General features: G+C 46.7%; 5 protein-coding genes across 5 annotated transcripts in view; all 5 read right to left on the reverse strand.

Moving 5' to 3' along the window:
- Window positions 1–27,968, reverse strand: part of LOC143956045 (uncharacterized) — a 296,417-nt gene that overhangs the window by 187,408 nt on the left and 81,041 nt on the right. The gene's annotated exons all lie outside the window — the stretch shown is intronic.
- LOC143955742 (uncharacterized) overlaps window positions 1–27,968 on the reverse strand; it is a 273,000-nt gene that overhangs the window by 164,815 nt on the left and 80,217 nt on the right. The gene's annotated exons all lie outside the window — the stretch shown is intronic.
- On the reverse strand, window positions 4,461–19,470 carry LOC143955333 (uncharacterized). The gene is given in 2 exon segments (XM_077465403.1): window positions 4,461–5,972; window positions 17,711–19,470. Coding segments are annotated over 2 exon segments (2,730 nt in total). The 5' UTR covers window positions 19,301–19,470; the 3' UTR covers window positions 4,461–4,832.
- Window positions 7,335–12,252, reverse strand: LOC143955962 (oocyte zinc finger protein XlCOF29-like). The gene is made up of 3 exons (XM_077466089.1): window positions 12,177–12,252; window positions 8,268–8,382; window positions 7,335–7,927 (listed from the first exon to the last, which is right to left on the reverse strand). Exons 2-3 carry the CDS (start codon window positions 8,361–8,363, stop codon window positions 7,544–7,546), a joined length of 480 nt encoding a protein of 159 aa, XP_077322215.1. The 5' UTR covers window positions 8,364–8,382; window positions 12,177–12,252; the 3' UTR covers window positions 7,335–7,543.
- On the reverse strand, window positions 20,908–27,966 carry LOC143955334 (uncharacterized). The gene is made up of 4 exons (XM_077465404.1): window positions 27,928–27,966; window positions 21,683–21,895; window positions 21,399–21,602; window positions 20,908–21,293 (listed from the first exon to the last, which is right to left on the reverse strand). Exons 1-4 carry the CDS (start codon window positions 27,964–27,966, stop codon window positions 21,090–21,092), a joined length of 660 nt encoding a protein of 219 aa, XP_077321530.1. The 3' UTR covers window positions 20,908–21,089.

Raw genomic sequence — 27,968 nt, forward strand, 5'->3', positions numbered from 1 at the left:
CGACGGACAAAATCCGACGGATTTGGTTGCCAAAATCTCCGACCGTGTGTACGTGAGCTAAGACTTTCTCAACCAGGGTTCTATGGAACCCTAGGGTTCCTCCAGTGGTTGCTAGGGGTTCCTTGAGTAATGAGCAATTTCTGTCTCTCAGATAAGTTCCCACTGCCATCATTGATCTTTTCAGCTATTTGTAAGGGGGTAATTCTTCTCAGTGTCCATAAGTGTAAGGAGAATTCTTCCCACTGACCATCACACTAATGTATCAGGAGTTGTAAATATAGTCATTTTTAGCAGTGGTTCCCCAAGACCAGAACGTTATATCAAGGGTTCCGCTGTGTTAAAAAGGCTGAGAAAGGCTGGTCTAAGACGTCATAGGATGTCCTTGGGCTGGAAGTGGTTAACAAATCATAAACGTCATCCAGCGATAGTTTGTACCTAGAGCCCCTGAGGGATTCACTATCCTTGGGCTCTGCCTTCAATCCTGAATCTGCCTGGAAAGAATGGGGAGACCTAGTTTCCTCCACAGAATATTCCCTTTCCGCACTCCGCGGAGGGGCACCAGTAGAAACCCCAGGCCTATCAGGAGACGGACCCCAAGAAGGGGGCTGCATCTTGTCAATCATGGATCTGAATGAGTTAAACGTCGAGGTTAGCTCGTCTCTTAGAGAAGTAAGCATTTTATGACAGGCTGTTGCTGGATCATCCTTAATCAAGCTACAGTGTATATATATATATATATATATATATATATATATATATATATATATGTGCGGCAAAGATGTTTACTCCAAGATGACCTCGATTTAGCCGCACAAACTGCTTGCGCCGCGAGGGCCTTGTCTTGAAATCAGAAAACAGAGACGGGAAGGTTGAGACTCAAGCTACCCAACCTCTCCAAAAACACACCCAAGTGCATGAGAGACGAAAGGTGCCCCTCACCAGAACCAGCTGATTGGAGATAAGCCAATGTAGCACCAATATTTAAAAAAAGAGCCCAAAATACATCCCTGGGAATTACAGACCGGTTAGCCTAACATCAATAGTATGTAAGCTCTTGGAGGAGATGATAAGGGACTATATACAAGATTTTAGTGATGAGAATGGCATCATTAGCAGTAATCAGCATGGATTCATGAAGAATGGTTCTTGCCAAACCAATCTACTAACCTTCTATGAGGAGGTGAGTTGCCATCTAGATAAAAGGAAGGCCCATAGACGTGGTGTATCTAGATAAAGGAAGGCCCATAGACGTTACGTACCTAGATAAAGGAAGGCCCGTAGATGTGGTGTATCTAGATAAAGGAAGGCCCGTAGATGTGGTGTATCTGGATAAAGGAAGGCCCGTAGAAGTAGTGTATCTGGATAAAGGGAGGCCCGTAGACGTGGTGTATCTAGATAAAGGAAGGCCCGTAGATGTGGTGTATCTGGATAAAGGAAGGCCCGTAGAAGTAGTGTATCTGGATAAAGGGAGGCCCGTAGACGTGGTGTATCTAGATAAAGGAAGGCCCGTAGACGTGGTGTATCTAGATAAAGGAAGGCCCATAGAAGTGGTGTATCTGGATAAAGGAAGGCCCGTAGACGTGGTGTATCTAGATAAAGGAAGGCCCATAGAAGTGGTGTATCTGGATAAAGGAAGGCCCGTAGACGTGGTGTATCTAGATAAAGGAAGGCCCGTAGATGTGGTGTATCTAGATAAAGGAAGACCCGTAGACGTGGTGTATCTAGATAAAGGAAGGCCCATAGAAGTGGTGTATCTAGATAAAGGAAGGCCCGTAGACGTGGTGTATCTGGATAAAGGAAGGCCCGTAGACGTGGTGTATCTGGATAAAGGAAGGCCCGTAGACGTGGTGTATCTGGATAAAGGAAGGTCCGTAGACATGGTGTATCTGGATAAAGGAAGGCCCGTAGATGTGGTGTATCTGGATAAAGGAAGGCCCGTAGAAGTGGTGTATCTGGATAAAGGACGGCCCGTAGACGTGGTGTATCTGGATAAAGGAAGGCCCGTAGATGTGGTGTATCTGGATAAAGGAAGGCCCGTAGAAGTGGTGTATCTGGATAAAGGAAGGCCCGTAGACGTGGTGTATCTAGATAAAGGAAGGCCCGTAGATGTGGTGTATCTGGATAAAGGAAGGCCCGTAGACGTGGTGTATCTGGATAAAGGAAGGCCCGTAGATGTGGTGTATCTAGATAAAGGAAGGCCCGTAGAAGTGGTGTATCTGGTTAAAGGAAGGCCCGTAGACGTGGTGTATCTGGATAAAGGAAGGCCCGTAGACATGGTGTATCTGGATAAAGGAAGGCCCGTAGATGTGGTGTATCTGGATAAAGGAAGGCCCATAGACATGGTGTATCTGGTTAAAGGAAGGCCCGTAGACGTGGTGTATCTGGATAAAGGAAGGCCCGTAGACGTGGTGTATCTGGATAAAGGAAGGCCCGTAGAAGTGGTGTATCTAGATAAAGGAAGGCCCGTAGACGTGGTGTATCTAGATAAAGGAAGGCCCGTAGACATGGTGTATCTGGATAAAGGAAGGCCCGTAGAAGTGGTGTATCTAGATAAAGGAAGGCCCGTAGACGTGGTGTATCTAGATAAAGGAAGGCCCGTAGACATGGTGTATCTGGATAAAGGAAGGCCCGTAGAAGTGGTGTATCTAGATAAAGGAAGGCCCGTAGACGTGGTGTATCTAGATAAAGGAAGGCCCGTAGACGTGGTGTATCTAGATAAAGGAAGGCCCTTAGACGTGGTGTATCTAGATAAAGGAAGGCCCGTAGACGTGGTGTATCTGGATTTTGCAAAAGCATGTGACACAGTTCCCCATAAACGTTTACTGTACAAAGTAAGGTCCGTTGGCATGGACCATAGGGTGAGTACATGGATTGAAATCTGGCTACAAGGGCAAGTTCAGAGGGTGGTAATAAATGGGGAGTACTCGGAATGGTCGGGGTGGGTAGTGGGGCCCCCCAGGGTTCTGTGCTGGGACCAATCCTATTTAATGTGTTCATAGATGACCTGGAGGATGGGGATGGAGGAAACAGTCCAATCTCGGTATTTGTGGACGATGCTAAGCTAAGCAGGGCAATAACTTCTCCGCAGGATGTGGAAACCTTCCAAGAAGATCTGAACAAATGAATAGGGGGAGGGGCAACTACACGACAAATGAGGTTCAATGTAGAAAAATGTAAAATAATGCATTTGGGTGGCAAAAATCTGAATGCAATCTATAGACTGGGGGGAGGGGAACCTCTGGGGGGATCTAGGATGGAGAAGGACCTGGGGGTCCTAGTAGATGATGGGCTCAGCAATGCCAAGCTGCTGCTAACAAAGCAAACAGAATATTGGCATTAAAAAGGGGATCACGAAAACGATAATTCTCCCGCTCTACAAGACTCTGGTCCGGCCGCACCTGGAGTATACTGTCCAGTTCTGGGCACCAGTCCTCAGGAAGGATGTACTGGAAATGGAGCGACTACAAAGAAGGGCAACAAAGCTAATAAAGGGTCTGGAGGATATTAGTTATGAGGAAAGGTTGTGAGCTCTGAACTTATTCTCTCTGGAGAAGAGACGCCTGAGAGGGGATATGATTTCATTATATAAATACCGGACTGGTGACCCCACAATATACAAATACCGGACTGGTGACCCCACAATATATAAATACCGGACTGGTGACCCCCCAATATATAAATACCGGACTGGTGACCCCCCAATATATAAATACCGGACTGGTGACCCCACAATATATAAATACCGGACTGGTGACCCCACAATATATAAATACCGGACTGGTGACCCACCAATAGGGAGAAAACTTTTTTGCAGAAGGGAGTATAACAAGACTCGTGGCCACTCATTAAAACTAGAAGAAAAGAGGTTTAACCTTAAACTATGTAGAGGGTTCTTTACTGTAAGAGCGGCAAGGATGTGGAATTCCCTTCCACAGGCGGTATCTTTTAGGTGTTTCGTTCAATAGTCAGACCCCTTGAAATTTCCCACATTTCTCATGTTACAACCCAAAAAACGTAAAAGTATTTTATTGGGATTTTATGTGATAGACCAACACAACGTGGCACATAATTGCGAAGTGTAATAAGAATTAAAAGTAACCCACATTTTATTTTCACAGGAAACACGAATACTGAAGGGTAGGTCTAGAGGACCATCTTTTAAGTGTTAGGGTTAACGTGTTTCGTCCTGGAAGACGACTTGAGAAAAGAGACCTCTTGCAAGAGTTTACACCACAAAATGTACTCAGCCAATGAGAGGTAATGACTCCCTTTTTATTTTAAAAGGCCTACAGCAGGGATAGGCAATTAGCGGACCTCCAGCTGTTGCAAAACAACAAGTCCCATGAGGCATAGCAAGACTCTGACAACCACAAGTATGACTCCCAGAGGCCTCTGGGAGTCATACTTGTGGCTGTCAGAGTCTTGCTATGCCTCATGGGACTTGTAGTTCTGCAACAGCTGGAGGTCCGCTAATTGCATATCCCTGGCCTAGAGGACCACCTTTTAAGTGGTGGGGTTAACGCGTTTCGTCCCGGAAGACAACTTGAGAAAACAGACCTCTTGCAAGAGTTTACACCACAAAATTTAGATTTTTCTCCTGCTATCAATGGCCGACACGGTACAACACTTCATCCATGTCTTTGGTGATCTCTGATCTCCTTATCAACTGTTTCTTCCATGATGAAGATCAGCCATGGAGTATATCTGAGGTGTATATCAGGGGGTGCTTCTTCTCCACATGTCCAGTAACATTCATATACAAGACATTTCCCGCACTCACTAATACACCTCCAGGGTTGTATGGGATCTCGGATGCACATGATGACAGGACTTCAGTGACCAACAATTCCCGCACTCAGGACAGGAACGTTTCTTCTCTCCGTGTGAGATCTTTGATGTCTGTACAGACTGGACTTATCTGAAAAACATTTCCCGCACTCAGGACAGGAATACGGCTTCTCCCCTGTGTGAGATCTCTGATGTTTGACAAGATCAGATTTTTGTACAAAACATTTCCCGCACTCAGAACAGGAATACGGCTTCTCCCCCGTGTGCCATCTCTGATGTATGGTAAGACTGCCCTTAAATGAGAAACATTTCCCGCATTCAGAACAGGAGAGTCGTTTCTCTGCCGTGTGCGATCTCTGATGGCTACAAAGATGGGAATTCTGTGAAAAGCATTTCCCGCACTCAGGACAGGAATACGGCTTCTCACCTGTGTGAGATCTTCTATGTCTATTAAGATCAGATGGAAAACGGAAACGCTTCCCGCACTCAGTACAGGAAAGCCTCTTATCTGTTGGAAGGATGGCACCGTTCCTCACAGTCGGAGGTTCCTCGGGATAAGAGGAATACGATGGTCCGGCACCATTTCTCACAGTCGGAGGTTCCTCGGGATAAGAGGAATACGATGGTCCGGCACCGTCCCGCACAGTTTGAAGTTCCTCAGGATAAGAGGAATACGATGGTCCGGCACCGTCCCGCACAGTCTGAGGTTCCTCAGGATAAGAGGAATACGATGGTCCGGCACCGTCCCGCACAGTCTGAGGTTCCTCGGGATAAGAGGAATACGATGGTCCGGCACCGTCCCGCACAGTCTGAGGTTCCTCGGGATAAGAGGAATACGATGGTCCGGCACCGTCCCGCACAGTCTGAGGTTCCTCAGGATAAGAGGAATACGATGGTCCGGCACCGTCCCGCACAGTCTGAGGTTCCTCGGGATAAGAGGAATACGATGGTCCATCTAAACTGTGTGGTGCCGGATGGACATTTGAGGTAGTCGGGTTTTCTCCTGGACTATACTGTGTGATGTCCTCATCTTCTACTTTACAGTCTGGAGACAAAGTGAGACAATCCTCTGAGGTTTTCCTCATCTCCCGTCCATCTACTAAAATAGAAATACAAAGATTATTACTAGACATCAGCTGATTGGTCCCCCTAAACCAGGACTCCGCCCACATCAGGCAGCTTTGTCTCTGAGGATCTTACAATTCCCCCCTCAAGGTAACTAGTAAATGGGTCCTCTGATCTCCTACCAGATCATTTCTTTATTCATGGACCTTAGTCAGAGAGGGAGGAAACAACGAGAACTGTCTTCTATAGGAGTGACAGTGATGAGGGGATTATAGGACGAGTGTCCCCTCCCCCTCTATCACTCATTGCCATCTTCCCAACACAAGAAGTCCTGCACTTCCTTATTTAGTCCATGATTTAGTCATGAAAAACAGCGGGGCTGAGCCCCACCAGAGGTCAGAGAGTGAGGATGGGGGGAGAACAACCAAGATCTGGACTGATCCTGAAGACCCCCATCATTGGGTTATTGACTCCTCCCACATTATCACTTTCTGTTGAAGGTTCTAAAGTTGGAGGATGTTATCACATTATTATCACCATGTAAAAGTCTGTCCTCCAATCACATTATCCGATATAAAATGTCCAGCTGGTAGGAAATGGGTGTAACAAAAGAGAATACATATTATGTGTATATATAGCAGTAGGGGGAGGGGAGAGAGCAGAAGTCAGGAGTATGTAATGTACAACATAGAGAATATAGTGCAGGGGTCAGGACTTATAATATTGGCATTTAGTAATCAGTGGTGGATGAAATAATTACTGGAGACAAGTTGCAGAGGTCCCACACCGCTCCTCCCATCTCCTGAGACTGCACTCAGTGACTTGGGTCTGAGACTATACAGACATATCCCTCCACCCGGCACAGCCAGCAAATAACAGAGCAAGTAACCCCGGGGGGATTGTTCTGTCTGAGATCTTGGTAGACCCGGAAAGAAACATACCCCGGGTGTCTGGGTCAAGCAACACCCATGATGTAAAACAACATTTTGCTGCCAGCTGATCCCCAGAATCTCCATAAATCCAGTCTAGATCCATAAATTGTGTCGGCAGCACAGAGAAGGAAGATTATCGGAGAGAAATCCAGGAATACAGGACGGGGAACACAGCTCAGGAAAGTGACCAGGGGATTACAGGCTGATATCACCCAGCCCCCGCCCTACTCTGGACCAATCAGTGAGCAGTATGGGTGGAGGGAGGTATTTAGTGTTAATGACCCACCTGTGCTGATCTCTGTAGGAGTGTCCTCCTCTATAAATGTCCCCGTTATTCCATCCTCCTCCATAGACTGCTGATCATCCCTCACATACCTCTCTTCTTCTTCTGATTTCACCTCAAAATCTATATCCATTGGATCTCCACTCTAAACCAAGAAAATGAGAGAGAATATTATCTGTAAGATAGAAGATTTATTACTGTGACATCAAATAGAAATCTACACATGGTCTTCATGAGTCTGTTTTAGAAGCTCCGTCCCACCAACCTTATAACAGTGGGGGATGGTGTGACCTTCCTGTGTGGAATCCCGGGAATACAGAGGACGGGGACATCTCTCTGGTGGGTTCCCATTACTGGATCCATCTGTAGGAAACACACACACTGACTGAATACATTGTTTCTATGTGTCTATCAGATGATGGGGGATCTAGGTGGAGCCTCCGTACTGCTCTCTCCTTTACAATAAAGTCTCCTCTTACCCGGTGATGTGAGGGGCGGCTGATTGTCCATCATGACGTCCTTGTAGAGATCCTTGTGTCCTTCTAAATACTCCCACTCCTCCATGGAGAAATAGACAGTGACATCCTGACACCTTATAGGAACCTGACACACACAATGATACAGTCACCATCCAGACACATCCCTTGTGTGTTACTGGATAATGTCCCAGAATTCCCAGAATCCTCCTCACCTCTCCTGTCAGCAGATGGACCATCATGGTGGTCAGTTCCAGGATCTTCTGCTCTTTGCTCCTCTCAGGTATGGGAGAAGGAGGGGGAGGCACCATGGTGGGGCTCTGGGTCCTGCTCCATCCTCCTGAGATTGGCTCCCCACTAGACTTCTTCACTACAACATAATCCTACAGATCAGGAGAAAGATAAACCGACATCAATCATCTGACATCATCTACAAGAAGAACATGGACTACTGACCACACTAGACCAGAGTGATGTCATGTGACCTCCCAGAATCCTCCTCACCTCTCCGGTCAGGTCTGTGTTTTATTAATAGAGATGAGAGTGATGTCATGTGACCTCCCAGAATCCTCCTCACCTCTCCGGTCAGGTCTGTGTTTTATTAATAGAGATAAGAGTGATGTCATGTGACCTCCCAGAATCCTCCTCACCTCTCCGGTCAGGTCTGTGTTTTATTAATAGAGATAAGAGTGATGTCATGTGACCTCCCAGAATCCTCCTCACCTCTCCGGTCAGCAGGTAGATGATCTCCAGGGTGAGGTTTAGTATCTTCTCAGTCATGTGACTTCGGTCCTCCTCCATCCTCATTGGTGTGGTCATGTGATCTATGTGGGTTTCTCTGTAGAAGGACAGTGGAGAATTATCTGGACTGTATTGGTTGTACAATGTTCGGATGGGGATATAAGGGGTTTATAAGCAGGCTGCCCCCCAGTGGGAATTGGGACAGGCAGGTTGGGTTACTTAGCGTTTCCTACAAACCTGTACTTGACCTGCTTTGACTACCAGAAGTACTGTAGTAGTCGCAAAATATAAAAAAAAAATTTATATCAGAAAAAATCTTATTGGAGACAGATACGTTTGTATGAAGCACCAACAGACCTAAATGTAGAGTCAGAGGCTGCAGAGGTCACAGGGTGCCCCTTATGCCCATTGGGAGGTCTGAGAGCAGCCATGATGGCAGTGTATTGAAGCTGGTGATAGTGAGGAGCCAAATGTACCCGGTTTCGGTCCAGTTCCTGAACAAAGCGGCCTGGGATTCTTTGATCAGTACTGGACCCTTATCCAAAATAAGGGTCTACTATAGGACATTAATAGGGGACTTTCACCAAAAAAATAAATAAATAAATGATGCAAAAAATGTATATACCGGACCCTTATCCTTGATAAACATCAAGGGAAAATCCCCCCCCAAAAAAACCATAGCATGAGTGTAATGATATCACGTACTGGACACACGAAAAGCTGTAGCTAGCGGCCATGTTGTCGGGGGAACCTTATGGCAGCCATGACAGTCCTGGCGAACAGTTAAACGGTGCAGTAGAAATCTGAACCCTCTCCCTCCTCCCTTATTTTCAGGAATTCATAGGCTTAACTCTTCAAAAGAGTTCTTATCTCAACATGGAGAACCAGGATTAGGCCTGTGAAAACAACCAATGTCGGCCTTGTCCAGGCCCGTTGTAAAACTGTCACCCTCTCAATTCAGAGAACCGACAGATACCGGTCGTAAATACCTCCATCCACATAAAGCTCAAAGAGTTGAGGATCGTTCTGAAATTCCAGCAAGTTTCATAACTTCCAAAGTAATAATAGCACAGCCATAATATGGACGTATTTTGTTTCCTCTGATAATCTGTAACGCTTCAAGTCCAGACACCCCCATGTCAGATCATATGGGAAACCACTGGTACCCCTTATTCCTTCGAGGGGGAACTAGGTCTTGGAGACCTGGCATGTGTGTATTTGTTTTGAAGCAAATGTCACGCTGGACAATAATATGGCTATTTGCAGTAGATGCAGAGATATGAATATGTATCACAAAGTGTTCCTGGGACATGGTCGCTGTAAAGGTAGGTCCTTGCTCTGTTAGGTGCTCGATTTCCCTCTTCCTATCTTGCCTAGGCTGTGGTCTGTATGATCCTGGGAGTCCCTTTCACCGGTGAGATAACCAAGACTCATACACGAGATGTATGTGAATAATGATTACATTTAATGTTTTGAATACAACAGGTTATATGCTGAGACAGTTGGGGTGGCACCCTGTGGAGTAGCCAATCAGGGATCCCCTCGTAGCTATACACCAAACTTTTCCTAGTAACAGGTTTATTGACAGAACAAGCAGAATAAGCAGAAATCAGGTCTTCATGGCAAAGCACGTCATTAACCTTCACGAGATAAGAGTAAGACTACAATATTCATCAACATTGTGCTAGTAGCCTGTGATCCAGACGTTCTAGGTCACAGACGCAGTTAAGGGAATGTGAGATGACCGTAAGTCTGGCTTTCTTTGCACAAACTCTCGCGGCCAAGGGCATTCTAAGAAAACAGCATATTTCCCAGATAGAGAGCAGCTATGTCTTAGTACTTAGAATTCTAACTTGGTCATACAAAGTTTAAAGATGGAATACAGTATAACAAAATGGAGACTTGATAATCCTTATAGCCATGAGTGTAGACACCTCCCCGTAATCAACCCCTAAACAAGATGACCGGACGATTGGTCACTGGTCGCTGTCAACACCCCCTTTGATCCCACAGAAAAGAGGAGATGCCAAGACAATGGTCAGTTCTCCTTTTAACATCGAACAGGAACATCTGCCAAGTTTGAGAACCGATTACCCAGCTCATCGATCGACCTCTGATCAACCCTCGGATATTAATCGCAAGTATCCTTCCTCCCCAATTCTACCTCACTTCTTTGTGGCTGTATATTGTCTTTTTATCTCTTTGAAACATGTTTTTCTGTAAATATTTTACATTTGCACCAATTTTGACCTTTTCATTATTGAACCCTTATGTCGAAAAGTGTTACCCTTGTCTCTAAAGCTCTTAAAGGGGTTGTAAAGGTAAATGTTTTTTCACCTTAATGCATTCTACGCATTAAAGCGGAGGTCCACCCTAAAGTGGACCTTCCGCTGATCGGAATCCTCCCCCCCCTCCGGCGCCACAATTGCCACCTTTCAGGGGGGGGGAGGGGGGTGCAGGTACCTGTACAGTACTTATTGCGCAGCGCGACTCGCGCATGCGCAGTAGGGAACCGGGAAATGAAGCCGAAAGGCTCCACTTCCTGATTCCCATACCCAAGATGGCGGCGGCGGCACCCGAGAGACGATCGAGAGATCGGCTTCGGGTGCCGACATCGCGGGCGCGCTGGGCGGGTAAGTGTCCTTGTTTTAAAAGTCAGCAGCTGCAGTATTTGTAGCTGCTGGCTTTTAAAAAAAAAAAAAAAAAACGGCGGAACTCCCGCTTTAAGGTGAAAAAACATCTGACAGTGCCTGCGCCACCACCCCCTCCGTTTTACTTACCTCACCCCTCGAAAGTCCCGCGCTCGTCCCCCGACGTCCTTTCCACCGTTCAGCCTGGCCGCTGATTGGCTGGAGTGGATGGATGGAAAGCAGCGCAGCCATTGGCTCGCGCTGCTGTCAATCACATCCACTGACGCGGGGGGGGGGGCGGGGCCGTGTGATACAGCGAGCGGCTATAGCCGCCGGCTCTATCACGGGAGCGCGCCCGCAGGTGCTTCTCACCATGCGAGGGAGCTGGCATGAACGTGAGAAGCACATGTGGGAGGAAGCAGAGACCGCCGTCGAGGGACCCCAGAAGAGCAGGTTCGGGGCCACTCTGTGCAAAAACGAGCTGCACAGTGGAGGCAAGTATAACAAGTTTGCTATTTAAAAAAAAATAATAATTCACTTTACAACCCATTTAAAGCGGGAGTCCGCCGGGAGTTCCGCCGTTTTTTTTTTTTTTAAAAGCCAGCAGCTACAAATACTGCAGCTGCTGACTTTTAAAATAAGGACACTTACCCGCCCAGCGCGCCCGCGATGTCGGCACCCCGAAGCCGATCTCTCGATCGTCTCTCGGGTGCTGCTGCCGCCATCTTGGGTATGGCTATCAGGAAGTGGAGCCTTGCGGCTTCACTTCCCGGTTCCCTACTGCGCATGCGCGAGTCGCGCTGCGCAATAAGGACGGCCCCCGCTGTCTCTGGGATCCGTGTGTTTCCCAGCAGACAGCGGGGGACCCGCGGGAAGGGGGTGTAAATATCCGCAGATTCTGCGGATATCTATGCCGGAAATGGGTGCAGATACCTGTACTGTACAGGTACCTGCACCCCCCCTCCCCCCTGAAAGGTGCCAATTGTGGCGCCGGAGGGGGGGGAGGGTTCCAATGAGCGGAAGCTCCACTTTAGGGTGGAGCTCCGCTTTAATGCAAGCTACAAACGGACCCGTCTCTTGAAGAGTGCTACTGTTGCAAAGTAAGGCCTCTGAGCAGACCTGGCTGTGGTGGCGGTGTGTGTGTGTTGCAGACGCTTATTCTAAAATTATAATTGGTATTGCTAAAATTACGAGTCCTCCTCGCCCGGCTCGGTCTAAAGAGGGGGTGGTGGCAGATAAATAGAAAATAAGATCTTATTACCTCCTCTGCTGCCACTTCCAGCGATGTCTCCTCTCTACTTCCTCCCGACTCACTGCTCACCCGAAACTTCCTATTTATACCTGACCTCACTTCCTGTCTGTAGCTGACCTCACTTCCTGTCTTCCATAGAGACTTCCTGTCTGAGTAGTAGTGAGATCGCCACCTTGTGGAGCTCAGAGGAACTGCAGCCCAAAGAAAGTAGTGTGAACACGGCCTTGGTCTACCTGTTTAGCATTTTAAATGTTTTCTTGTTATATTTTCCCCTAAATATTATTCTTTGTGGGGAATTACATTCATGACTAATCCATCCTAATCCATTACGATGGCAATGGACTTATATAAATAATATAAGCAGAAATGTTCCAAGACTTACATTTTTCTCAAGCATAACAAAAAAAGAAGTTAATCATTTTGTTTCCTATGTCTTGGGCCATAGCTAGACCTGGTGTGGACTTGCTAAATGGAGATAAATATATACACTATATTACCAAAAGTATTGGGACACCTGTCTTTACATGCACATGAACTTTAATGGCATCCGAGTCTTAGTCCGTAGGGTTCAATATTGAGTTGGCCCGCCCTTTGCAGCTATAACAGCTTCAACTCTTCTGGGAAAGCCGTCCACAAGGTTTAGCAGGGTGTCTATGGGAATATTTGGCCATTCTTCCAGAAGGGCATTTGTGAGGTCAGGCACTGATGTTGGAACTTGGACAAGAAGGCTTGGCTCTGGGTCTCCACTCAAATTCATCCCAAAGGTGTTCTGTCAGGTTGAGGTCAGGACCAGTCAAGTTCCTCCACCCCAAACTCGCTCATCCATGTCTTTATGGACCTTGCTTTGTGTACTGGTCGGGTCACAGAGCTGAAGATCGAGGAGAGGTCTGTGTAAACAAACCTCTCCCTGTGCTTCCCTGTGTGGCTGTCACCGATCGTCTGTTCCCTTTTTATAGAGAATGACGATCAGTGACGTCACATGCCAGGCCACGCCCCCCTACAATAAAAAAAAACACATAACGTCATACATAACACCTACACTGGCCCCTAGTGGTTAACCCCTTCGCTGCCAGTGTCATTTACACAGGAATCAGTGCATTTATATAGCACTGATTGCTGTATAAATGACAATGGTCCCGAAAATTTGTCAAAAATGTCCGATGTGTCCGCCATAATGTCGCAGTCACAATAAAAATCGCCGCTATTACTAGTAAAAAATTTTTTTTTATAAAAATGCCATAAAACTATCCCCTGTTTTGTATAACTTTTGCGCAAACCATTCAATAATCGCTAATTGCGATATTTTTTTTAACCAAAAATATGTAGAAGAATACGTATTGGCCTAAACTGAGGAAAAATTTTTTTTTATATATATTTTTTGAGGATATTTATTATAGCAAAAAGTAAAAAAAAATGCATTTTTTTCGAAATTGTCGCTCTATTTTTGTTTATAGCGCAAAAAATAAAAACCGCAAAATACCACCAAAAGAAAGCTCTATTTGTGGGGAAAAAAAGGACGCCAATTTTGTTCGGGAGCCACGTCGCACGACTGCGCAATTGTCAGTTAAAGCGACGAATCGCAAAAAGAGGTCTGGTCCTTCAGCTGCAAATTGGTCCGGGTCTGAAGTGGTTAAGTGTTTTCTGGATCGGGAATCTCTGCAAGACTGCCCAGCTTTGTGGGTGTTGATTTTATCTGGAAGACATTTTTTGGTGTAGGTTTCATGGACACAATTAACACTCAAGGACCAATTTTTCCGCACCTGTTTGACATTTGCAAATCATTTACATTTTTTACACCAAGGCCAGTTCTTGCTTCCATCAAAGATTACCGCTATAGGGTTACAGTGCCATCATTTCTTTAACTGGCCCTGTCTGTACCATGTGATCACTGTGACCAATCCACGGAGATCAAGACAATAGTACACACTGAATGGCATGAATGGAAAGCATCCATTGTGTACAATTGTCATGTAATCTACTGGGATTGGTAACTGCGATCACATGGTACCGGCAGCGAGTCGGTACCCTGATCGTTCATTCTGCTCCATTTCTTTGACTGGGCCTGTCTGTACCATGTGATCACTGTGACCAATCACAGAGATCAACACAATGAATGGCATGAATGGAAAGCATCCTTTGTGTACAATTGTCATGCAATCTGCTGGGATTGGTAACTGCGATCACATGGTACCGGCAGCGAGTCGGTACCCTAAGTGGTCATTCTGCTCCATTTCTTTGACTGGTCCTGTCTATACCATGTGATCACTGTGCCCAATCTACAGAGATCAAAACAATAGTACACACTGAATGGGATGAATAGAAAGCATCCTTTGTGTACAATTGTCATGAAATCTGCTGGGATTGGGAACAGCGATCACATGGTACCGGCAGCTCTTCTTTGACTGGCCCTGTCTTTACCATGTGATCACTGTGCCCAATCTACAGAGATCAACACAATAGTACACACGGAATGGGATGAATAGAAAGCATCCTTTGTGTACAATTGTCATGAAATCTGCTGGGATTGGTCACAGCGATCACATGGTACCAGCAGCAAGTCGGTACTTTGAACGGTCATTCTGCTCCATTTCTTTGACTGGCCCTGTCTGTACCATGTAATCACTGTGCCCAATCTACAGAGATCAACACGATAGTACACACTGAATGGGATGAATAGAAACCATCCACTGTGTACAATAGTCATGTAATCTGCTGGGATTGGGCACAGCGATCACATGGTACCAGCAGCTCTTCTTTGACTGGCCCTGTCTTTACCATGTGATCACTGTGCCCAATCTACAGATATCAACACGATAGTACACACTGAATGGGATGAATATAAACCATCCACTGTATACAATTGTCATGAAATCTGCTGGGATTGGTCACAGCGATCACATGGTACCGGCAGCGAGTCGGTACCCTGATCGGTCATTCTGCTCCATTTCTTTGACTGGCCCTGTCTATACCATGTGATCACTGTGACCAATCCACAGAGATCAACACAATAGTACACACTGAATGGCATAAATGGAAAGCACCCATTGTGTACAATTGTCATGTAATCTGCTGGGATTGGTCACAGCGATCACATGGTACCGGCAGCGAGTCGGTACCCTGATCGGTCATTCTGCTCCATTTCTTTGACTGGCCCTGTCTATACCATGTGATCACTGTGCCCAATCTACAGAGATCAACACAATAGTACACACTGAATGGGATAAATAGAAAGCATCCTTTGTGTACAATTGTCATGAAATCTGCTTGGATTGGTCACAGCGATCACATGGTACCGGCAGCGAGTTGGTACCCTGATCTGTCTGCTGCTGTGTCTGGCCCGTGGGAGGTGTGTTTTGCCGGGGGGGGGGGGGGGAGACGTCCACCCAGAATGTTGAATGTCCCGCCAGGCCGTCATTTTACTTTAGGCCAGACGGGAGGGTGTCAAAGTGCCACCCAAGAGCCGTTTTCAGGTACCCAAGTTTGACATCATTGAATTTTTTACTTTTAACAAGATTGCAGTCATAAAATCAGGAAACAGTGAAGGAAGAAATCCAATTGGTCAGTAAAATCACTTTATATTTTAAAACAAAATGTTTGGTTTACAATTGTTGGATTAATTAACATCGTTTCTTCAAAGTCGCCTGTACTCATAGCTGCACGAGGGTGACCTCAGGTACTTGTAGTAGACCACGCCTGACCAAGGAAACAAAAGGGACCTACTTACTAAAAAAAACAAGTTGCACAAATTTCGACACCCGGCCGTGACGAACCTCTGGCCTTATTTCAATTAACACATCGATTTCCTATGATGGTCAGCTCCATCTAGTGGCCAAAACAAGGTATTTTTTTTTTTCTGAAACACCTCCATCAGGAAAAATAGCCACTAGATGGAGCCAATGATCATAGGAAATCGTTGTAAGAATTTAAATACGGACAAAATTTGTCATAATTGGGCAAATGCTCGTCACATTTATTCATTTCATTTTATTAAAAAATACATACATTAAATAAAACAAATATTCACTACGGGTGGGTCACGTTTCTCCAACACATTTTTCAAAAACAGACAGTGTTTGTGAAATCTTCCGCCACAAAATGTACTCAGTCAATGAGAGGTAATGACTCAGTTTTTAATTTTAAAAGCTCTAGGAGGCCTGCCTTTTAAATGGTGGGGGTGAACATGTTTCGTCCAGGAAGACGACTTGAGAAAACAGATCTCTTGCAAGAGAATAATAGACCTCTAAGTCTCCATACCACAAAATGTACTCAGCCAATGAGAGGTAATGACTCCATTTTTTATTTTAAAAAACCCCTAGAGGAACGCCTATTAAGTGGTGGGGTTAACGCGTTTCGTCTTTGAAGACGACTTGAGTAAAAACAGACCTCTTACAAGAGAATAATAGACCTCCAAGTCTTCACACCACAAAATGTACTCAGCCAATGAGAGGTAATGACTCCATTTTTTTTTTTAAAAAGCCCTAGAGGAAGGCCCATTAAGTGGTGGGGTTAACGTGTTTTTCGTCCTGGAAGACGACCTGGGTAAAAACAGACCTCTTGCAAGAGAATAATAGACCTCTAAGTCTCCATGCCACAAAATGTACTCAGTCAATGAAAGGTAATGAGTCTATTTTTTATTTTAAAAGCCCTAGAGGAAAGCCTTTTAAGTGGTGGGACTTAACGTGTTTCGTCCTGGAAGACGACTTGAGTAAAAACAGACCTCTTGCAAGAGAATAATAGACCTCCAAGTCTCCATACCTCAAAATGTACTCAGCCAATGAGAGGCAATGACTCCATTTTTATTTTAAAAGGCCTCGAGAACCGCCTTTTAAGTGTGGGGTTAATGTGTTTCGTCCTGGAAGACGACTTGAGAAAACAGACCTCTTGCAAGAGTTTTCACCACAAAATGTGAGGTAATGACTCAATTTTTTCCGAACGGAATTCAGTGCTGCTGGAGGTTTTGTGACAGATAAAGGAGCGTGTCTGTCCACAGACTCCATTGACCGGCTAACATTTATCAAAATGAATCAGTCCTAGATTAGCAGCAGATATTAAGCCCCTTATGCTGATGTCGCTGATTAAGTGTTAATGGGATCTCAAATCTCTTCAAGACATCTAGTGGCCATCATTTTTTCTGAAATACTGCAATCGGAAAAATAGCAAAATAGTACATTATGGCCAATAGATGGAGCTGATGAATAAAAAAAAACACAGAATTACATAAAACATGGCGAAAGCTTCCACCACAAAATGTACTCAGCCAATGAGAGGTAATGACTCAATTTTTATCCTGCTATCAATGGCCAACACGGTACAACACTTCATCCATGTCTTTGGTGATCTCTGATCTCCTTATCGACTGTTTCTTCCATGATGAAGATCAGCCATGGAGTATATCTGAGGTGTATATCAGGGGGGTGCTTCTTCCCCACATGTCCAGCAACATTCATATACAAGACATTTCCCGCACTCACTAATACACCTCCAGGGTTGTGTGGGACCCCCTGATGTACAGGAAGACAGGACTTCAGTGAGGAACATTTCCCTCACTCAGGACAGGAATACGGCTTCTCCCCCATGTGAGATCTCTGATGGGTGTAAAGACTGGACTTTCTTGAAAAACAATTCCCGCAGTCAGAACAGGAATACGGCTTCTCCCCCGTGTGCAATCTCTGGTGTCTGAAAAGGCTGGACTTCCGTGTGAAACATTTCCCGCACTCAGAACATGAAAGTGGCTTCAACCCCGTGTGCGATTTCTGATGGGTGTAAAGATTAGACTTCTGTGAAAAAAAATTCCCGCACACAGGACAGCAATACGGCTTCTCCCCCGTGTGCAAGCTCTGATGTTTGGAAAGATAGGTCTTTACTGAAAAACATTTTCCGCACACATGACAGGAATACGGCTTTTCCCCCGTGTGAGATCTCAGGTGTGCATTAAGATTGTACTTCACCGAAAAAGATTTCCCGCACTCAGGGCAGAAATACGGCTTCTCCCCCTTGTGCAGTCTTCGATGTCTATAAAGATCGGACTTGTGTGAAAAACATTTCTCGCATTCAGGACAGGAATACGGCTTCTCCCCCGTGTGAGTCCTCTGATGTGAGACAAGATCAGATTTTTGAATAAACCATTTTCCGCAATCAAAACAGGTATGCAGATTTTCACCCGTGTGCAATCTTTGATGTCTGTAAATATGTGACTTGGCTGTAAAACATTTCCCGCACTCAGGACAGGCATACGGCTTCTCACCCGTGTGAGATCTCTGATGTGTATGAAGATTGGAAATCCGTGAAAAACATTCCCCGCACTCAGGACAGGAAAATGGCTTCTCCCGTCTGTGCCATTTTTGATGAGTGGAAAAACTGGATTTATGTGCAAAACATTTCCCACACTCAGGACAGGAATACGGCTTCTCCCCCGTGTGCACTCTCTTATGTCTGTAAAGACTGGAATTATCTGAAAAACATTTTCCACACTCAGGACAGGAATATGGCTTCTCGCCTGTGTGAGATCTTTTATGCACTTTAAGATGAGATTTAAAACGGAAACACTTCCCGCACTCAGGACATGGAAACTTCTTATCTGATGGAAGGATGGCACCGTCCCTCACAGTCTGAGGTTCCTCGGGATAAGAGGAATACGATGGTCCGGCACCGTCCCGCACAGTCTGAGGTTCCTCAGGATAAGAGGAATACGATGGTCCGGCACCGTCCCGCACAGTCTGAGGTTCCTCGGGATAAGAGGAATACGATGGTCCGGCACCGTCCCGCACAGTCTGAGGTTCCTCGGGATAAGAGGAATACGATGGTCCGGCACCATCCCGCACAGTCTGAGGTTCCCCAGGATAAGAGGAATACGATGGTCCGGCACCGTCCCGCACAGTCTGAGGTTCCTCAGGATAAGAGGAATACGATGGTCCATCTACACTGTGTGGTGCCGGATGGACATTTGAGGTAGTCGGGTTTTCTCCTGGACTATACTGTGTGATGTCCTCATCTTCTACTTTACAGTCTGGAGACAAAGTGAGACAATCCTCTGAGGTTTTCCTCATCTCCCGTCCATCTACTAAAATAGAAATACAAAGATTATTACTAGACATGAGCTGATTGGTTCCCCTAAACCAGGACTCCGCCCACATCAGGCAGCTTTGTCTCTGAGGATCTTACAATTCCCCCCTCAAGGTAACTAGTAAATGGGTCCTCTGATCTCCTACCAGATCATTTCTTTATTCATGGACCTTAGTCAGAGAGGGAGGAAACAACGAGAACTGTCTTCTATAGGAGTGACAAAAAAAATGGCGGATCCATTGAAAACTTGGAAAACATATGATTTCAATGGATCAACCATTTTTAAATTATACAAACCTGGTGTTGAAACAGATTTGCCTGAACAATAATGTCCCATTTCACAAAACAAAGAAGATATTTACCTATCTTTGGTGGGTAAAGAAAAGCGACAGACAGCCTTAGACAAAAGGGTTATACAGACTGTTATCACGTAGAAATCACCCTCGTCCAGCAAAACCCATTGTGTTAGATTTTAGGAGCTGTGTAGATACCTAATCCATCTCTAAATATCCACTGAGTTTGTCCAAAGTTCACTTCAAATGGTGCAGTCAGTATTGTGTTTAAAATACATGTGGTTATAAGTCATTCAAATTATACATATTATATTCCAGGCCACAGATACGATTACAATTTTAGTATCTACTGACCTAATGATAATTCTGTTATAAGGTAAAAATATAAAGGTTGTGACTTAGGACAAATTATAAGTAGAATTGTTTAACCACTTCAGCCCCGGACCATTTGGCTTATTATTACTAGACATGAGCTGATTGGTTCCCCTAAACCAGGACTCCGCCCACATCAGGCAGCTTCGTCTCTGAGGATCTTACAATTCCCCCCTCAAGGTAACTAGTAAATGGGTCCTCTGATCTCCTACCAGATCATTTCTTTATTCATGGACCTTAGTCAGAGAGGGAGGAAACAACGAGAACTGTCTTTTATAGGAGTGACAGTGATGAGGGGATTATAGGACGAGTGTCCCCTCCCCCTCTATCACTCATTGCCATCTTCCCAACACAAGAAGTCCTGCACTTCCTTATTTAGTCCATGATTTAGTCATGAATAACAGCGGGGCTGAGCCCCACCAGAGGTCAGAGAGTGAGGATGGGGGGAGAACAACCAAGATGAAGACTAGACTGATCCTGAAGACCCCCATCATTGGGCTATTGACTCCTCCCTCATTATCACTTTCTGTTTAAGGTTCAAAAGTTAGTGAATGTTATCACATTATTATCAACATGTAAAACTCTGTGCTCCAATCACATCATCCGATATAAAATGTCCAGCTGGTAGGAAATGGGTGTAACAAAAGAGAATACATATTATGTGTATATATAGCAGTGGGTGGAGGGGAGAGAGCAGAAGTCAGGAGTATGTAATGTACAACATAAAGTATACAGTGTAAGGGTCAAGACTCATAAAATCAGTATGCAGTAATCAGTGGAAGATTAAATGTTTACGTGAGACAAGTTGCAGAGGTCCCACACCGCTCCTCCCATCTCCTGAGACTGCACTCAGTGACTTGGGTCTGAGACTATACAGACATATCCCTCCACCCGGCACAGCCAGCAAATAACAGAGCAAGTAACCCCGGGGGGATTGTTCTGTCTGAGATCTTACTAGACCCGGGCATGGGGCAGAAGACCCCAGATGCCTAGGTCAAGCAACGCCTATGGTGAAATACAACATTTTGCTGCCGGCTGATCCCCAGAATCTCCATAAATCCAGTCTAGATACATAAATTGTGTCGGCAGCACAGAGAAGGAAGATTATCGGAGAGAAATCCAGGAATACAGGACGGGGAACACAGCTCAGGAAAGTGACCAGGGGATTACAGGCTGATATCACCCAGCCCCCGCCCTACTCTGGACCAATCAGTGAGCAGTATGGGTGGAGGAATGGATTTAGTGTTAATGACCCACCTGTGCTGATCTCTGGAGGAGTGTCCTCCTCTATAAATGTCCCCGTTATTCCATCCTCCTCCATAGACTGCTGATCATCCCTCACACACCTCTCTTCTTCTTCTGATTTCACCTCAACTTTTATATCTATCAGATCTTCACCCTAAACCAAGAGAAGTAACATCTGTAAAATATAAGCTTTAATATTGTGACATCAAATAAAGAAAAATAACCCATTATCTCCACCAGGATTATCCATTTCACTAACCTTGTAACAGTGGGGGATGGTGAGATCTTCCTGTGTGGAATCCCGGGAATACAGAGGACGGGGACATCTCTCTGGTGGGTTCCTGGTATTTGGTGGCTCCATCATATCCTTGTGTCCTTCTGAAAACTCCTCCATCACTCCATACTCCTCATCCTCCTCTTTATACTCTTCTTTTACAACATTATCAATGCAGACGTTTCCACTCTGAATGTATAATAAAATATTCATGATAACGAATAAGCTTGTGCATAAACCACCACTATCAGTGATTGTTCCTCACCTACCTGATGATGGTGGGGGATGGTGTGACCTTCCTGTGTGGAATCCCGGGAATACAGAGGACGGGGACATCTCTCTGGTGGGTTCCTGTATCTGGATGACTCCTCCATGGTGTCCTGGTACAGATCTTTGTGTTCTTCCTCCATCACCCCATCCTCATCATCCTCCTCTTTTATCTCTTCTTTAACCTCAACTTTAGGACCTCTCAGGTTTCCGCTCTGAATATATAATAAAAATGACATCAATGGTAACAATGCAGATAATGTACAGATCCTAATGATACTATCAGTGATTGTTCCTCATCTACCTGATGATGGTGGGGGATGGTGTGATCTTCCTGTGTGGAATCCCGGGAATACAGAGGACGGGGACATCTCTCTGGTGGGTTCCCATAATTATGTGGCTCTTTCATATTCTTATGTCCTTCTGAATACTCATTCCTCACACAATACTTTTGATCTTCCTCTATAAACTCTTCTTTAACAACATTAGTATAATCCCCGAGGTTTCCACTCTGAAATATAATGAAACATTCATTGTAACAAATATTCTTGTGTATAAATCATGACTACCAATATTTGTTCCTCGTCTACCTGATGATGGTGGGGGATGGTGTGACCTTCCTGTGTGGAATCCCAGGAATACATAGGACGATTGTCCATCATGACGTCCTTGTAGAGATCCTTGTGTCCTTCTAAATACTCCCACTCCTCCATGGAGAAATAGACAGTGACATCCTGACACCTTATAGGAACCTGACACACACAATGATACAGTCACCATCCAGACACATCCCTTGTCTGTTACTGGATAATGTCCCACAATTCCCAGAATCCTCCTCACCTCTCCTCCATCATCTCTCTGGTGACTTCTAGAATCTTCTTTGTATTTCTCTATTCTATCAGGGAGGGAGGTGGAGGCAATGTGATGGTCATGTGATCTCCAGACTTCACAGGAGGAAAACTCTAGATCAGAACACAAAGAGTAAAATCAAATGATATTCCCAGAATCCTCCTCACCTCTCCAGTCAGGTCTGTGTTTTATTAATAGAGATAAGAGTGATGTCATGTGACCTCCCAGAATCCTCCTCACCTCTCCGGTCAGGTCTGTGTTTTATTAATAGAGATAAGAGTGATGTCATGTGACCTCCCAGAATCCTCCTTACCTCTCCAGTCAGGTCTGTGTTTTATTAATAGAGATAAGAGTGATGTCATGTGACCTCCCAGAATCCTCCTCACCTCTCCGGTCAGGTCTGCGTTTTATTAATAGAGATAAGGGTGATGTCATGTGACCTCCCAGAATCCTCCTCACCTCTCCGGTCAGGTCACCCCCCCCCCCCCCCCTTCAGGCCGGGATATCATTTACCCACACGGGGTCCCAAACTCTGTAGGTTACAAGCTTGACACAAGGAATTCTGGTATCATTACACACAATGCAGGAACAACAGTCCCAGCATCCCTTTACAAACATCACCATTTAGCAGCTGGTCTCCTCCTCCCCCAGCTTCTGCCATTGCCATTATCAAAGCAGAGCGGAGAGCTGGAGCTACAGGAGTTCACTGTTTAAGTTAAGCAGTTGGCGATTGGTTTCCAGGATGCAGGGTGGTTCTAGCAACCAATCACCAGCTTGTTGATATGAAAAGTTCATTTTGACTGCAGCTTCTGCTCCCGCCCTCAGTCCAGAGCCGCCCTGCCTCCAGTTCTCTGCTCTGTGCAAATGTAGGACAGTGAGGAAGGAAGAGCTGCGGTGTGAAGAAGGGAGGGGGAGCTGTGGTGTGAAGAGGGGAGGGGGAGCTGTGGTGTGAAGAGGGGAGGGGGAGCTGTGGTGTGAAGAGGGGAGGGGGAGCTGTGGTGTGAAGAGGGGAGGGGGGCTGCGGTGTGAAGAGGGGAGGGGGAGCTGTGGTGTGAAGAAGGGAGGGGGAGCTGTGGTGCGAAGAGGGGAGGAGGGCTGTGGTGTGAAGAGGGGAAGGGGAGCTGCGGTGTGAAGAGGGGAGGGGGAGCTGTGGTGTGAAGAAGGGAGGGGGAGCTGTGGTGTGAAGAGGGGAGGAGGGCTGTGGTGTGAAGAGGGGAGGGGGAGCTGCGGTGTGAAGAGGGGAGGGGGAGCTGCGGTGTGAAGAGGGGAGGGGGAGCTGTGGTGTGAAGAGGAGAGGGGGGGGAGCTGTGGTGTGAAGAAGGGAGGAGGAGCTGCGGTGCGAAGAGGAGAGGGGAACTTGTGATGTGAAGAGGGGAGGGGGAGCTGCAGTGTGAAGAGGGGAGGGGGAGCTGTGGTGTGAAGAGGGGAGAGGGAGCTGTGGTGTGAAGAGGAGAGGGGAAGCTGCGATGTGAAGAGGGGAGGGGGGGCTGCGATGTGAAGAGGGGAGGGGGGGCTGTGGTGTGAAGAGGAGAGGGGAAGCTGCGATGTGAAGAGGAGAGGGGAAGCTGCGATGTGAAGAGGGGAGGGGGGGCTGCGATGTGAAGAGGGGAGGGGGGGCTGTGGTGTGAAGAGGAGAGGGGAAGCTGCGATGTGAAGAGGGGAGGGGTGGCTGCGGTGTGAAGAGGGGAGGGGGAGCTGTGGTGTGAAGAGGGGAGAGGGAGCTGTGGTGTGAAGAAGGGAGGGGGAGCTGTGGTGCGAAGAGGGGAGGAGGGCTGCGGTTTGAAGTAGGGGAGCCTATGGTGAGAAATGGGGGGTTTGGAAGTGGAAGGCACATCTGCAGGGGGAGTGTAAAGCGGGGGGCCGAGTTGCAGGGCTCTGTGATGTGAAGGGTCAGAGGACACAGGCGGGGGGACTGTGATGGGGCAGAGCTGTTTAGGGGGACAGAAGACACTACTATGGGGGGGGGGGGGGGGTGATGTGACATCTCCAAAATGAAGAGAATGTTCCGGCCCCGTAAGTGGGGGGAATGTTCTGCTCCTGAAGGGGGTAATCTAGGTTCCCGCACTATATATGTGTGTATCATCATCTGCTGGAGATAAAAGACGTCACAGTGACTATGGAGGAAGAGGACGGAACATGACGGGGCGTTACTGGGTGTAAATAGAAGATCAGATCTTATTACCTCCTCTACGGTCTCTTCCAACGATGTCTCCTCTCTACTTCCTCCCGACTCACCTCTCACCCGCAACTTCCTGTCTGTCCCTGACATCACTTCCTGTCTACCATAGAGACTTCCTGTCTGGGTAGAAGGCTGTCGAAGGAACTGCACTGCAGCCCCAAGAAACGTCTCGCAGTGTGTACACGGCCTTGTGCTGCGTGTGTATGTACTGTATATCCTTATAGATGGGGTCATCTCCACTCCCACCAAGGGGGATAGAAATATATTACTGCCTAGTCCAGCCTTTCTCAGCCAGGATTTCTCCAAAGGTCTCTAGGGGTTCCTTGAGCCATGGACAATTTCTGTCTCTCAGTAACAACTGACATCAATGATCTGCACGGATCTTCCCTGCAACAAAAAGTCGCTCTACCTGTCTGCGATTTTCCCACCTGACTGCTCTTCTTATCCTCTGGTAACTGCAAAGACTTCACTCTTAAACGCTGGACTTCATTGCCTAACTGACCTTTAATTTTGCCTTACTAAGAATTTGAAAATTGTCTATATTTGTTTATTTTTGAAAGTGTCACTTATTTTGCTGCCCTGAACAAGATCAAACATTTCACCTTATTGCCCCCTCTTGCACTGCAATCTGCCCAGGCCAGTTGTAGATCCCCCCCTACAAGGCTGGTTTTATCAGCTTCTAATTGAATAATTTTGAATCATCCCCCCCCCCCCCCCACACCTTCCCAATATAAATGTAGTTCATTTCTTGGGACGGCTGGCGAGGGTTTAGGCTGGTCACTGGGGCACAAAGTGCCCCGCACTTTGACTAAGGCACTGCTACAAAAAGTAAGTACAGACATTGATCCACTGTTATTTGGTAGGAAGTTCCTCTTAATACTCTAACTTACCTCTGCCTTCCTTCTATTCTCTTCTCCCCCTCCCCCTCCAACACGCTCACACTAATTTTTGTCATAACGTCCTCTCTCCTCAAACTCCCATTTCTTTACCCCCCCCCCCCTCCAGCCCCCAATCTGTACATATCTCCCTCTCTTCTTCCCACTCAATATCACGCCACTTACCACCTCCTGCTCATTCTAAGCCCACGCAGTATCACCACATCCATTCCACCACAGCATCTGCCCCCCCCCCCCCCTATAAATCCCACTCCCGCCTTATCGCCCTCCTACTGCTCCTAATGTCTGGTGACATTGCACCAAACCCCCGGCCCTCCCACACCCAATTCCCGCCCCCCAAAATATGCTGTCTACCTCCTCCAACAGTCATAACCCCCACCTTCTCATCCTAATTCCACAAGTCGGCCCCCCTCTTTCATGTGCCCTCTGGAATGCCCGCTCGGTCTTCAACAAACAAAGCCTCTAGCAATGACCTTTTCCTCTCCAAATCCCTTCATCTATTTGCTATAACCGAAACCTGACTCCAGGAATCTGACACCACCTCTCCAGCTGCCCTGTCCCACAGTGGCCTCCTCTGGACTCACTCCACCAGACCCAGCGGACGAAAAAGGAGGTGGTGTCGGACTTCTCCTCTCCCCACAATGCACCTTTCAGGTTCTTCCCACACCCCCCTCTTTTTCCTCTGCTCTTTCCAAATGCACTGCATTCGTCTTTTCTCTCCAGCTTGTCCGAGAGTCGCAGTCATTTATTGGCCTCCTGGACCAGTGTCACGCTTTCTGGATGACTTCTTTGCATGGCTACCCTATCTTCTCTCCTCTGAAGTACCTGCCATCATCCTAGGTGACTTCAACATTCCAATCAATGTTAATACGGCAACCACTTCTAAACTACTCAACCCAACCTCCTCTTTTACCCTCACACAATGGACACAAACCCCCACTCACTCCAACGGCAACCCTCTCGACCTCGTATTCTCCCATCGCTGCACTCCCTGCAACCTCTCTAACACCCCCTTTCCTCTCTCTGATCACAACCTTATCCGTTTCACTCTCTCCTTGTCTCCTACATCCCATGCTGCCAACCTACAAACCACGACCCGCAGAAACCTTCACCACCTCAACCCTTCCCTTCTTCACTCTGCTACTGATGGCCTTTATGACCAAATCGCACCCCCTGTCCTGCCCAGACCTAACCACTTCCATCTACAACAACACGCGGTCCTCCTCCCTAGACGTACTCGCTCCTCTTTCTACACACAGAACCCGGACCCGTCTGCCACAACCCTGGCAAACAGACGACACCAGAAGTCTCAAGAGACTCGGCTGTGCTCCTGAGCGAGCGTGGCGTAAATCTAAATCCCTGCAAGACTTTACCCTCTACAAATCTGCCCTTCTCAAATACAACTCCTGCCTCCACACTGCTAAACAAACCTCTGACAACACTCTCATCAAACCCTCTCATCCAAACCACGTCACCTCTTTTCTACCCTTAATTCCTTACTTCACCCCCCACTGCCCTCCACCCACCAACTTGCTTATCACTCAACAGATTGCCAACCATTTCAATAGCAAAATTGACACAATTCGCAAAGCGATATCCAGCATTCAACTTCCTCCCCTAACCAACAGGTCCAACACCAACGCTCAATACTCTCCTCTTTTTGCCCAGTTACCACAGATGAAATGAATAAACTCCTCTCCACGGCCCACCTCACTACCTGTTCCCTGGACCCCGTCCCTTCACAATTACTGTGACCACCTTCCCACTCCATCCTCAACTCCCTAACCCACATCTTCAACCTCTCCCTCTCCTCCGGGGCACCTTTCCTTCCCCGCTCAAACATGCACTGGTTACCCCCATACTCAAAAAACCCTCATTAGACCCCACCTGTTTGAACAACTTAAGACCCATCTCCCTGCTCCCGTTTGCCTCCAAGCTCATCGAACGCCTTGTCCATCACCGAATGAGTCACTACCTCATGGACAACAACTTTCTTGACCCCCTACAGTCCGGCTTCCGCCCACAACATTCTACTGAAACTGCCCTACTAAAACTCACCAATGACCTACTAACTGCTACAACCAACGGCCACTACTCCATACTCCATACTTTTAGACCTCTCTGCTGCCTTTGACACAGTTGACCACCTGCTCCTCAGCAAATTACGCTCCCTTGGCCTCTGCGATTCTGCTTTATCCTGGTTCTCCCCCTACCTATCTCAGTGCACTTTCAGTGTCACTTACAACTCCATCTCCTCCGCTCCCCTTTCTGTTGGGGTACCCCAAGGTTCTGTCCTTGGGCCCTTCCTATTCTCGCTCTATACCTCTTCACCTCTTCCCTGGGCAAGTTGATAACCTCCCATGG

The sequence above is a fragment of the Lithobates pipiens genome, unplaced genomic scaffold (assembly GCF_037356315.1).
Source record: "Lithobates pipiens isolate NorthernLeopardFrog02 unplaced genomic scaffold, aLitPip1_a1.2 Scaffold_35, whole genome shotgun sequence".
Lineage (NCBI taxonomy): Eukaryota > Metazoa > Chordata > Amphibia > Anura > Ranidae > Lithobates > Lithobates pipiens.

Coding starts and splice junctions, on each gene's coding strand:
- LOC143955334 (XM_077465404.1), bottom strand. CDS start 27,966: ATGGGAGGTTATCAACTTGCCCAGGGAAGAGGTGAAGAG. Junction 21,896..27,927: donor CCCAGGGAAGAGGTGAAGAG/GTATAGAGCGAG, acceptor TTATATATTCAG/AGCGGAAACCTGAGAGGTCC. Junction 21,294..21,398: donor CCATCCCCCACTGTTACAAG/GTTAGTGAAATG, acceptor CTCTTGGTTTAG/GGTGAAGATCTGATAGATAT.
- LOC143955962 (XM_077466089.1), bottom strand. CDS start 8,363: ATGACCACACCAATGAGGATGGAGGAGGACCGAAGTCACATGACTGAG. Junction 7,928..8,267: donor TCTACCTGCTGACCGGAGAG/GTGAGGAGGATT, acceptor CCTGATCTGTAG/GATTATGTTGTAGTGAAGAA.